Source organism: Argopecten irradians, chromosome 8, assembly GCF_041381155.1.
Source record: "Argopecten irradians isolate NY chromosome 8, Ai_NY, whole genome shotgun sequence".
NCBI lineage: Eukaryota > Metazoa > Mollusca > Bivalvia > Pectinida > Pectinidae > Argopecten > Argopecten irradians.
In genome coordinates this window covers 721,146-734,576 of record NC_091141.1, presented here as the reverse complement: position 1 = coordinate 734,576, position 13,431 = coordinate 721,146, and the positions used below count along the sequence as shown (strand labels likewise).

General features: G+C 35.6%; 1 protein-coding gene across 1 annotated transcript in view; it reads left to right on the top strand.

The window, feature by feature from the left end:
• Positions 1-73: 73 nt before the first annotated feature.
• The window catches only part of LOC138328870 (nuclear pore membrane glycoprotein 210-like), a 59,437-nt gene continuing 46,079 nt past the window's right edge, over positions 74-13,431 (top strand). Inside the window, 12 exon segments of the mRNA XM_069275585.1 lie at positions 74-300; positions 1,056-1,192; positions 5,080-5,211; positions 5,391-5,493; positions 5,802-5,952; positions 6,361-6,490; positions 6,811-6,939; positions 7,160-7,228; positions 7,644-7,750; positions 7,945-8,085; positions 10,299-10,439; positions 12,947-13,099. Coding sequence (XP_069131686.1) covers positions 101-300; positions 1,056-1,192; positions 5,080-5,211; positions 5,391-5,493; positions 5,802-5,952; positions 6,361-6,490; positions 6,811-6,939; positions 7,160-7,228; positions 7,644-7,750; positions 7,945-8,085; positions 10,299-10,439; positions 12,947-13,099 — 1,593 coding nt within the window. The 5' untranslated portion in view covers positions 74-100.

Here is a 13,431-nt window from a genome sequence, read left to right as displayed (position 1 = left end):
TCAAACAAAATGGTGATGACTATTATAAAATATTCGAACGATTGATTTTAAAGGTTTGTTAGAGAGTATTCTTGTTAATGGCGGCCCCCATGTGCCGAAAATGGCGGCAACTTATAACGAAATTGTTATTGTAATTTTGACTTTATTTACCGTGAACAGTGTTATTAATTCTATACATGGTGCTCGTCTTAGTGATCCAAAGATATTGCTTCCATACCACAGTACAGTGGTAACAAATTTTACGCTACACATCAACCTGACGAAGGAGGAATCTCATGTTCAGGACAGTTGCTACACATGGTTTGTTTACTATTTCTTGAATGTAGTGTCCGCTGGTTAGTGAGTTAACTTACTCATGATATGTTTTATCCAGTTTTGATTACTATCTATAACATTACCGTTTTCATTTTAGCTGATCGCTAATAATAATTTAATAAATCTTAACACCCCCCCCCCCCCTTGCCCCCGGGTACGATTCGTCTTGCGCTTGATTTAGGTCCTACCATTTTTAGTGGCAGAGCATCTAAGTACACAAATAAAACTATGAATATATATGTACTAATAATTATAGTTATCTGATCCCTATAAACAGCTTGTTGTACATTCTGGAAAAAGGAAAGGGTTGATATACGCACTGCCTGTTCCCATTGTGTAATTGAATTGAGTTGGGGACACTCCCGTATATGCGGGGTAGTCCTGCATTTGAGTAACAGTCATGCATTTGACAGGTTGGGCACAACCCTGCATATGGGTAACAGTTGCCTGTTTTAGTAATCAATAAGTACCCAAACGAGGGACTCTGTGCCAGTGCCCAACCTGTTTGAGGGATCATTTAGTTACGTAAATGCAGGATTCTGTGAAAGGAAAAAGAATAAAGTTGTTTTAAACGTTTTCTTCAAAAAAAAAGAAGAATCCTGCATTTGTGATTAAATGATTTCTCAAATACAGGACTGTTCATCACTCAAATGCAGGACTAAACCCACAAAACTCATGAATGCCATCATGTCTATTGATAGTCTACTGATAATAAAGTATCTTTCTATTTTATTATAAAGGCGTTCAACACAACAGGAGGTGGCCACTGTCCAGCTAGTTAATAGTACAGATGGGGAGTGTGCATTCTCAGCAGTTATCTCGGCAGTGTCCAAATCATCTCACAGGAAAACATCCATTGTTCTGGCAGAGAACAAAGGTAGGTAAAAGGAGTGGGTTGTTGTGGTTTGTACATAGTGTTACATATGTACAATTGTGTATTTTCCTCTGTTCTTCTACATGTATAAATAAAGATAATTTTTTGAAATGATCATAAATGCTATGCTAGAGCTATCACTTGTATTTTGACAGTTTTATTTTATAATGTAATCAATATCAATTTAAATTTTCTCAAACGCCATCAACTATGAAAGGTAATGGTAGATTGTGAAAGAGGAAATGACTCGTATACAATGCACTTACATTGTGCTGTCAGGGATAAATCTAGCTCTGATTTACTACTGTTTATGGGTAAGTTTCCCGTCAAGGAATGAATTCCCCTCTGGCCTAAAATTCCCCTGAAGATTTAAAAATTCCCCATTTGAAGCTAAAAAATGACCGTTTTTGTAACACAAATTCCCCTGTGACTTATTTTTTAATTAAATGTTTTAGACTTTTTTTCCAAATTTCTTCATATTTATCATATAGCTACTGCATATTTTATAATAAACTCAAGTTTTTAGCCCACCATCATCAGATGGTGGGCTATTCAAATCGCTTATTGTCCGTGGTCCGTGGTCTGTCCTTCAGTCCGTCCGTCTGTCCGTCCTTCCGTCCGTTAACAATTCTTGTTACCGCTATTTCTCATAAAGTACTGAAGGGATTTTTTTTAAATTCCACATGTAGGTTCCCCTAGGGGTCTAGTTGTGCATATTGTATTTTGGGACCAATCGGTCAACAAGATGGCCGACAGGCCGCCATCTTGGATTTTGATAGTAAAAGTTTGTTACCGCTATTTTATCAGAAAGTACTGAAAGGATCTTTCTCTAATTCCACATGTAGGTTCCCCTTGGGGTCTAGTTGTGCATATTGTATTTTGGGACCAATCGGTCAACAAGATGGCCGACAGGCCGCCATCTTGGATTTTGACAATTGAAGTTTGTTACCGCTATTTCTCAAAAAGTACTAAAGGAATCTCTGTCAAATTGCATGTGCAGGTTCCCCTAGGGGTCTAGTTGTGCATATTGCATTTTGGGACCAATCGGTCAACAAGATGGCCGACAGGCCGCCATCTTGGATTTTGATAGTTAAAGTTTGTTACCGCTATTTCTCAGAAAGTGCTAAAGGGATTCTTCTCAAATTTCACATGTAGGTTCCCCTAGGGCTCTAGTTATGCATATTGAATTTTGGTACCGATCGGTGAACAAGATGGCCGACAGGACGCCATCTTGGATTTTGACAATTGAAGTTTGTTACCGCTATTTCTCAAAAAGTACTGAAGTGATATGTCTCAAATTTTATGTGCAGGTTCCCCTAAGTCCCTGGTTATGCATATTGCATTTTGGTACCGATCGATGAACAAGATGGCTGACAGGCTGCCATCTTGAATTTAGATAGTTGAAGCTCCTTACCACTATTTCTCAGAAAGTACTGAAGTGATATGTCTCAAATTTTATATGTAAGTTCCACTAGGACCTTAGTTGTGCATATTGCATTTTCGGACGGATTGTCAAGAAGATGGCCGACAGGTAGCCATCATGGATTTTGATAATTGTAGTTTGTTACTGTTATGTATCTCAGAAAGTACTCAAAGGATCTTTCTCCATATGTAGTAATATGTAGTGAAAGTTTGAAAAGCAGAGAAAAGATCCCTCTTTCGTTTGTCAGACATAGATCATTCTTTGGTGGGCGCCAAGATCCCTCTGTTCATTATTGAGCTCAAAATCTTGTTTTCCTATATCTAAAAATAAAATTAGTTGTTTTACAGTACTTTTTCGTCAAAATGAATATAATCTTTTAACCAAAGTAAGAAGATTCAAATTCCCCTATATTTCGCCAAACTTTTCCCCTATTTTGAAAAAATGGTAGTTTCCCCCAAAACCTAGATTGATCCCTGGCTGTTTTGAAGTATATCCAACATAAAATATGGGACATTTATGACTTAATCATACCCACCAAATTCAAGTTAAGGAGGGTGTACTAGAATCTGATTGTACGTCGTCGTCAACACAACTTTTTCTGGCAAACTCCTCCTAAACTACTTGACAGATTTTGATAAATTTTGGTACAACACAGAACCCTGACATAAAGGGGAGTTGAGTAGGGTTATGCAATGTCCCATATTATTGGAGTTATTACTAAATTTGTGCAGCAGAGGCATTAGTTCTCAACTCTCTATCTGGCGACAGTTCAAGTTACGTGTTAAACTAGATTTTAAGATATCTTAACACTTTAAGCGCTTGTCACCGCAAATGTCGTTCCGCTAGTATCGGTCTCGTAATGTTGGTCACCGCAAATGTCGTTCTGTTGACAACCTTTTTCACACGGCTCTTAGGTATTTCCCATCCACGTGTTTATAAATAAAAATGATTCTGATTGGTTGTTTAGGCCCCAAACTAGCATAACAGCGTGTGTGTACTGATACTATCGGCGGGAGTACTACGATATGCTATGTTGAACAGGCCCCGACAGCAAACGTAAACAATTCGTAAATTCCATCATGGCGGCCGCTTTTGACTCAGACTGGGACAGTGACGAAGACGATAATATTGAAAATATCTTCAATGAAAATAGCGACAGTTAAACTGAATTTAAAGGTTTTGGGCCCAAGTATATTGTTAGGAATGGAGCAGTAATTGCTCACATTGATATGGATGATTTCTCGCCCGAGAATGACGACGAAGACAACTCGGACAAAGCGGAGGGTTGGATGAAATCATCGTGGCCACCTTTTTGTGTCCCGTTTACAAGGGAATCAAAACTTATTATTAATATGGAAAATCAGGAACCTATAGATTTTTTTCACGTATTTCTAAATGACGATTTTTTAAATATTGTTGTCCAACAGATTTATATGCCGACCGCAAAATATCAAGGTCGTCAAGGAAATCACTCACGTATCTTCGAGTGGAAACATGTGTCACTCGAGGAGATGAAAGTATTTTTTGGTCTTGTTATAGCGATGGGATTGTCCATAAAACCGATTCTTACTGGGCAACTGAGAACGTTATTTTTACTCCATTTTTCGGAGACAAAATGTCTAAAGATCGTTTCCAAAATATTCTCTCAAACTTACACCTGTGTGACAACGACACCTTCATACCTTTGTATATTATCGCCAGGTATTATTACCTGCTAATGACAAGGACTCTGATGAAATATCTACCTCCTGAATCAGTCCTTCAGAACAGGTAAACTCACAAGAAATGTGTGAAATAATAATCACAAAGTCAGAATTTACAACATACTTAGTTTTATTTCATAATTCAACGACAATGTTTACCTGTCAACTAGAGCTATGATTTACCTGTTCACACCTGAAATATGAATCAATTAATCACCAAAACTAATTAATTCTATTCCTTGCTGAAGAACAGGAATAAAGAATGATAGTTAGGTGATTTACATTATAAATACTCCTACTTTATGGAATTTTGAAGAAAATGTATTTATTTACCTGTAATTTTTACCTGTAAATCCTTACCTGACAAATTTTTAGAGACAAATTTACCATCTATGTAAACCTAAACATCTACTGAACAAAATTTGTATATATGTCTATTATTGAAAATGGCATGGAAAAAATGTTATTGAACATTAAATAAAGGTATTCATAATTTCTGTATTTCTTCAAATTAATTCAACAGTGAGGCTCCTTGTATAGTAAGAGTATATAGCGCTTAAAGGGTTAAGAATGTCCTACAGTAATGAAACTTCTTCTGTTTCATCTTTCAACGACTCATCAAGCAAATCAGAATTTCCAATAGTATGCTGATGGTTCTATTCTAAGGATGGTTGTGAAGCTTGATAATTCTCCTACTGGGATAGTTTCATTAACTGACTTCCAAATTGGAATTCTGATAACCTGCTTATCAAATTACATTGCAGTTACTCGCGAAGTGTTGAGATGTATTGTGATTGTGGAGTCACTACATCGGTTTGAAATCCAGACAACAACTCGACTTTTGTACCTAGAAGATTCTCCTGAGGAGCTTACCATCCGTGGCTTTGATGAAGAAGGTAAGCTTACATTTAAAATTACATGACTTGTTTCTGTAATTGCACCCCAATGTTATGTATATGGATTGGGCCAATATGAAATATCTTAGATTCCATTTACATTGTTTTCTTGAGTCTCAAATGTTTTCATTGTGCATATCCTTTTATAGTAATACTAATGCTTGTTCTTTACTTTCCAGGAAATGTCTTCTCTAGTCTGGCTGGCCTGCGGTTTGAGTGGAGCCTTGAACCGGACACCTCAGGCGACCAAGACACTATCATCGATGCCAGCAATATTCTCCGGTAACAAAACATCTACTTCACAATGACTTCATTTAATCAATTAATGACTAAAGTTTTGAACACGAGGAAATTAGCACTATCCTTTCACTTAAGATGACTAGCAACAAATTGACTGAACATGTTTCATCCTTATAGGGAATATACATTGATTTTGTTTTAGTTAATTACATTAGTGCAACGCTACAATATCTTAGATGATTATGTTGCAGTTTTTTACAATAAGGAATTCCTTTGTGAAATACAGAGACATAACATTGAAAATGTAAAATAGAGAAAAAAAGTTGTAAATGTTTTGTTTTTGCTTTCAGAATTATTAAATTTTCGGAGTCCCATTACACACGGCCGTCGTACATCGATAGATTGGAGGGACGGGGTCTTCAGGGCGACATGATACTGGTAGAAGGTATAAGAACGGGCAGTGCCAATGTGAGGTCTGTCATACGAGATCCTGGCTACAAGGTTTGTACCAGTGCAGGAGACATTTTGATTGATGGACATATTTACCTCCCATATTTAGTAAGAAAGATCCCAGTGCTACTCAGTAATTGCCATGGTCCCTGCTGAACTTGCTTCTAAAAGTATGCTGTACGGTACCATGCTCAATTATAGAATTATAAAACTGAATGATTGGTAGGATCTACATTTCTCAAAACCTATATCAAAAGCAAATACTGCTTGAAAAGTTATAAGCATACTATTATATTGATTTGATTAAGATACATCTTACATTACATTCTTTAATACCCCATCTACTCTTTGTTCCCATACCATAAATTTTGCCATCTTGTTCTGTTCCTCTTTAATATACAGTAAGCAGACAAGGAGATTGTCTTACAGAATGATATGAAATTTTTATTGTTTTCTTAGAATGTCCAGCCGTATGTAGTGAAGATTATGGTCATTGCTAACCTGATGGTCAGTCCAGCAGAAGCCTATGTACTAAAATACTCCATGGTTAAATATACTGTAGAGCTCATCAAACAGAACTCCATTATTGGTGGGTTAAAAAAATCTCTGCAGTGTCATTGTGTGTATGAAAATTGATATATTTCTGGTAAAACTTAATCTTTATTTTATAATCACAAAATATTACATAGTAGTGTGTATCACTATGGAAGTATAGAGATCTGATATCAATTCTACAAAATACAGTATACAAAGATGAAATTGAAAGATTTGTACCTGAAATTCAGTCTCATGATAACATGTGTTCAAATATCGATTTTACTAAAAAGCTGAAAAAAACAATTTCTCTTATTGTATTACTTTATAGAGATGAAGTATAACCTGTTGTAATGGTTACACTTGTTTTTACAGAGATAGAGATGCCATCAGAACAGTTTTATTTAGAAGTCCAGGACCACATGATTTGTGAGTTTAATGCCAAGACATCATACGCCACAGCAGCAGAGCTCGGATCTACAGAAATCGTACTTATGGATAAAAGTATCCTTCCTGTCTTCATTATCAATGGAAAAGAAACAGCACAAATGTTCATGTCTATATGAGAGATTCATTTATCATTATAATATAGTTATTCATTTCTATGCTATTCATTATGTTGTGCAATCATTGTTTATTCTATTCAAGAAAATAATTTTGTTTTTGCTGATATTACACAGATTCTATCTTATATTGAAATATTTGAAGACCTTAACTAGTGTAGATATAAAGAACCAGGATGTCTTAAGACGACCATCGGCCATGATGTATGTTGTTACTGCAAGCCGTCTAGGTATGTAATGTCAGGAATACTACCAAAATCAAAGTTCGCTTTATTCCAAAAGTTTACACCAAGATACCAATGAAACCATTCAACAGCCTTTGAAAATACACATAATCACTCAGAATAAGTCACTTTGGTCTTGCATGTTACTAACAGATGTGATTGTCCAAGTGATGTTTTTTATAGGGGAGGTAAATCATTATTCCTTTACAAAAAACAGTAATCAACAGCAGTTATCTAGGAACTTCCCCATATAAATTCAATGTTGATACCAAATGGTAGCAGGGTTTTGGAAGGATGTAAAACACACAGTAAGACATTAATCAGAAAATCAGGTGGTATCTTATTTTGTTTTAGATTGTACTGCAATTGATTCTGTGTTAGTAAATTTAACTGAATATTTATTATTTGTATTTTTTACCAGCATTTGTCATCCTGCCTCACAAGAAATGGGTATTAGAAACAGGACGAGAATATGAAGTACTAATAGAGGTGTACGATAAAAATAGTCACAGGATCTATCCTTCTGATGTAAGTGGTCAGGCTAGAATGTCTTACCTGCTGGCATGTATGTGTTGATTACATGTAATCTAAACTCTTACAAAGGTTTCTGTTTATTTAGAAAAACATCTCGTTAATCATGGCCAAACTTTTCACAGATTAAACAACTGATAAATACATACTTAACATAATACATAAGCTTTTACAATATTTTCCTCTTCCAGAATGTGATCATCAAGGCAGTGTTTCCTAAGGAATACTTCCAAGTCCTGTTCTCTACCAAGAATGGTACATACCACAGGGTTAAGACACTAGACAACGGACAGACGGTGCTGGATGGAACTCTGGCCACGGTCATCAGAGCGGTCAGTCACTGTTTGTTTCAATGTCTATATATAGTGTGATTCATAATTGCAAATATGGCAATATATATATATTCTTGTTTTATATTTGATTACTAGAAAAGTTATATCGAAAGGATGCTAAACCAGTCAGCATTTATTCTAATCTTTCATTAATATGCGACATTATTAACTGCCATCTACATGTACTGTGAATAAAGTGTAGGTTAACGTGATATGATGATAGAGAAGTTAATGTTTTTAATGATGCATTGAATGTTTTATAAAGTCTTGATCATCAGTTTATTTGTTAAAATAGAGAGTGATAAATCTTTATCAGGTAAAGAGGCGTATGACTGAGGGCACACATTACTATGTGTACTATGTAGAGGTAATCGAGTCTGTACTCCTTGTCAAGCTCTGCTACTCCATCAGCTTGTTATGTACTGTTAGATATGTTTCTAATGGTTTGTATATAGAACCAAGCAAGCTTGCTGTATAATGGAGCTGATTAAGCTTGTAATGTATTCAGAAAGCTTGACAGCCCACCTGTAATTGTGTACCAACACCAGTGACAACTGTGTCCAATAAAGAACCTCCGGTAAACTGCAGTGTATATACCTACCCTGATTCCATTATTGTCAGTTATGTATAAATGATCCAGCTCTTTATAATCATGACAATATTAGTAACGTCGCACGGCTGGGATAGTCATGTAATACTGCTTTGTGTATTGACATATTAGTTAGTTGGTCATGCCTCACTGTATTCAGCAGGCACCTGCTGCTTTATTACAAGAATGTAGACATTTGTGTATACAGTAAAACCCATATAACTTGAACAACAAGGGACCAGGTCAATAGCTCTAGGAATACTAGGTTGGTCACGATCAACAGTCAAAATGTGTGGTCTCAAAAACTATGACAAACAATGCATGGCAATGACATTTTATTTACCCTATCTTTCAGCATTTTGGATTTCTTTATTCAAGTGATTGCAATATCGAATTGAAAAAAAATATGTATTACATAAAATGGTTGTTTGAAAATGCTTGCGAGAAAGCCCTAAATCAAATGTCGGCAATATCTTCCTCCTCTTTTGTCATTTCACAATGGGTACTTTCTATTAACATGGATCACCAACTTACGTATTTTCGTATTAACAGCAAAGATTATTACGAGAGAAACATCAATGATTTAATGCCTTTTCTGAAATGTTCAAATAAAGCATCAAACAACAACTTGCGATCGTACCGGCAGGTAATAATGACACCGTTAATCCCTTAATTACCTAAAGGCTTGATACGCCACCTGTATAAACACAAGATTGTGAGCAAATATCCATGTCGGTCGGTGCAGTTAAGTGTGACACAGGTAAAAAAATATCAAGGGCCGAACACCTCTTCAACGAATACATGGGTAAATACTATGTATTTGATGAAACAGGGACATATTACTATTCGAGGAATGAGGGGTATTTAACAAATAGCTGATCGAGGTTTTCTTACATAGATTATACAGGGACATGGTCGGGACCATATGATCGATTCGACGAATAGGGGGTATTCGAGGAATCCGGGTTAGAGTTAGAGGGGTCATACTGTAATTCTTTGATGGTATGGTTTGTTCTGACATTGTTTTGAGCATCCTCGTAAAAAACTGAACCCTAAAGGTCATCAAAGAAAAACTTCCCTTAGGCTAGTATGTATCCTTCACTTGTAAGTGCATGTGTATTTTGGTAGGCTGTAACATATTGATGTTTGTCTTGTAACAGCAAAGAGTCAAGATGTACTAGTGAAATCACAGTCAGAACTTCACAGTAATATTCACTTGCATTTCATACATTTATATGGCTTGAAAATATTTTTGCACAACATCATATCATGTTTTAGCCAATTATTAGGAAATTGATCTAATATTTTATAATTTATATTATATATCAAATGCTGAGATGTGCTTCTTGTATTACATCTGAAAAAGTGTAAGAAATGAAAGTATAATGTCAGGAAATACATAGTCAATATTCAACCCTTTGGGAGATGTAATTAACTTCTGTGTATGGTATTCAAGGGTAATTTTACTTTTCTCCTTTCAGTATAGTATAGTCCAGATTTAGTCACTTGTACATTTCTCCAACTCTGTTATGGTTGATATTAATACATTTTATGTTTCAATTTTCCTGTTTTTATCAGATTTCATGTAAAATTCTGACATTTTCGGTTATTATTTATAACACAGGATGGATCTGAGTATCCGATCAGCCCTGCCATCAAACAGATGCAACCAGTGGAGATTTATGACCCTATCGTGGTGAAACCATCAAAACTTTTCTTTCCCTGGGATCCAAAAGTGCCAACAAGTCACCGCTACCAATTACAGGTAAGATTTCTAGGTAAAATTTCTAATGGACACCTCACCATGAAAGTTTAAATGTAATAAATTTTGATTTAGTCTTTATTAGGGTAGTTTTCATTAATGGTAAGACCGATCATTCAAGATTTAAACTTTTATTCATTTTACATTGATTGTGAAGTTTGTTCTACAACACTAATAGCTCACCTGGTCAGAAGGACCAAGGAGAGCTTATGCGATACATTGTGTCTGGTGTGCAGCGTCCGTCCGTCTGTCCATCAACAATCGACTTCTTCTCCATAACGGCTGGTCTGAATTCAACAAAATTTGACTGGTAGCATCCTTATGAGTTACTGACTGAAAATTGTACAAATGATGGGGCTGACCACCCAGGGGTCTGAGGGGCGGAGTCAAAAGGTGTCAATTTGGCTATTTCCATATAAACGACTTCTTCCCTGAAACTACGCATTGGATAGCACCCATAATGCAATGGTAGCATCCCTACAGGGTGGGGATTCAAAATTGTACAAATTATGGGGCTGACCCCCCAGGGTCTTAGGTGCGGGGCCAAAAAGGTCAATTAGGTTACTTCATTTTTAGCACGATGGAGCGTAGCTCCATCGTAGCTTATAGCATACCCCCTAGTTTTGAAAATCACGTTGTGAACAGGATATCTCAAGTTATACACCATTGACAGCAATGAAATTTGGCAGAGACATGTAGTTATAGATAAGGACGGAACTGATAAAACTTGGCGACAAACAGACATAAACTCTATTTTTGAGGAATTAAAATATATTTCATTCCTTCTTTGTCTATAGTAATATTTAAATGAGAAACACAATGCATTATGGGAAATTATATGGCTGACGGTACCACTTCATACAAAAGAAATAAAGTTTAAGAAAAGATTAAGGCAATTAAGAAATATTCATTATTTTTCTATTCTTAAATATGTTACTCAAAGTGTCATGACATCATAATTACCTGTGTTGGATAATCTATATTCCCTGGACAGTGTCACAAGTCAGGTGACCTAGTTTCATCTAGATGCTGTTTATAGGCCTATATGTGCGTGTAAATGTGTTACATATACCATTTACTGTTAAAGGGAAAAACAATGGTTGAGAGTTAATTAATGTATTTTGTTATCAAGGCCCTGGGAAAGGCTCGACTGTAGCTGCCAATGTCAATTTGTTGACCCGTAGTACACATTCCGTTGTGCCGAGACCCAGCCAATACAACTTGTGCATTGTTATCTTAATTGTGAAATTTATATTGTGTTGAAGAAAATGAGATAAAAGATAAGTAATTAATTTCAACGTATTGAAGCGAATTCAGTTTACCTCTTATAACCAGGACAGCCAAACATCTTTGATTTTTTTTGTCACCTATAATGAATTAAGCCCTCCTCCAGCAGGTATCTTTTAAAAGTCTAGTCAACTTAACACTTTGATTATACATAGTTGTACATGTGTGATACCGATAAGCAATCATACAGGAAACAGTTTCCCCAATTATTTTTTATCATATAACAATATTCTGATAAATTTGAATAAACAGCATTGTTAAATTTTGAATTTTATTAAATTTTCTAATATTAAAGTTTAGTTGATGCTATTTGAATTGGTCCCAACAATATTCTTACTAAGAAGATGCTGCTTCTGCATACGCTCACACTAAAATCCTGCTCAGAAAAAAACTGTTCTGCACAAATCAATCTTTTTATAAAACTGTTGATCTATATATAACTTAACATGTGATGAATGACATCTGTCTTGAAAGAATTTTATGATTGTTTTAATACCAACATTGATAACAATTAAATACCAGTGGTCATTTGAATTATTAGTTTAAACAGTGCATATGAATGATAATCAAGAATATTAGTCAAAATCAATTATTAAACATTAATTAACTGGACCATCGTGCTACGAGGCCATTGGCCTCTTGTTTACTATTTTTATATATTTTATATTAATTACTTTCTCTCTAAAACTATGTATTGGTAAGCATATTCGTATGGTATCTATAGCATCAATATATGGTTGGGAATCAAAATTAAACAAATTGTGGGGTCAATTTTGCTAATTTTTGTAATTGTAAGAGTCTTTGTGATAATTTCTTAAAAAAAAAAAAACCATGTGAACAACACAGGCCATCTGGGCCTCTTGTATACAGATCACTTTCAATGGCCTGGATGTAAGTATGCGACAGTTCTTAGAGTAGGAAGAAATTGGAGTGCCTGGAGAAATGTCATATGATTAGGCAGGTGAACTCTGACCTTTTCGTAATTGCTGGGAATGGAACCCCGGCTAAGTCCAACTGACAGTACAGTAGGTTATATATGAATGGCTTTAACACTACATCACCCATCAATAACCCTCAACACACTTGTTCATTACTGAAATAAGGATTGATTGAGCATTCAGATGAGCCTTGACGAGGATTTATTAAGGCCTGTAACTTGTATTTTTGTATCCATTTAGTCAAACTAATAGGCTATTTCAGTAATCATTGCATTTTGATAACAGGCGACAGGAGGAAGTGGAGAGTACATATGGAAGTCGTCACAGTCGCAAGTGTCTATTGTCAACATGCATGGGGAGATAACTACGGGTCACACAGGAGGTGCCAATATTACAGCTGCGGACACCAGGAACCAAGCTCACTGGGGTCTGTCTACTGTAAGTAACAAAATATTGTGGCAACACAGGGATTTAATGTGTTCTCCAACTCGGCACTATGCCCAGTGGCTACCAAGAGTTCATTGGGTACTACCCAATTTTACACAGCACCATTTTAAAATAGTCACCAGTGTGTGGGATAATTATTTGAAATGGCAGAAAATTATACAACTATTGTCTGAGTATTAGTAAATCAATACACATTCAATTTCTTCAAATTCATGTTAAAACAAGTGAATTCTTGGATATCGTATGTAAAAAAGTGAGGCAAACATGCATGAACATTGAATCAAATATCTGTATGAAAAGTTTTCTAACAAACCAAAATATCT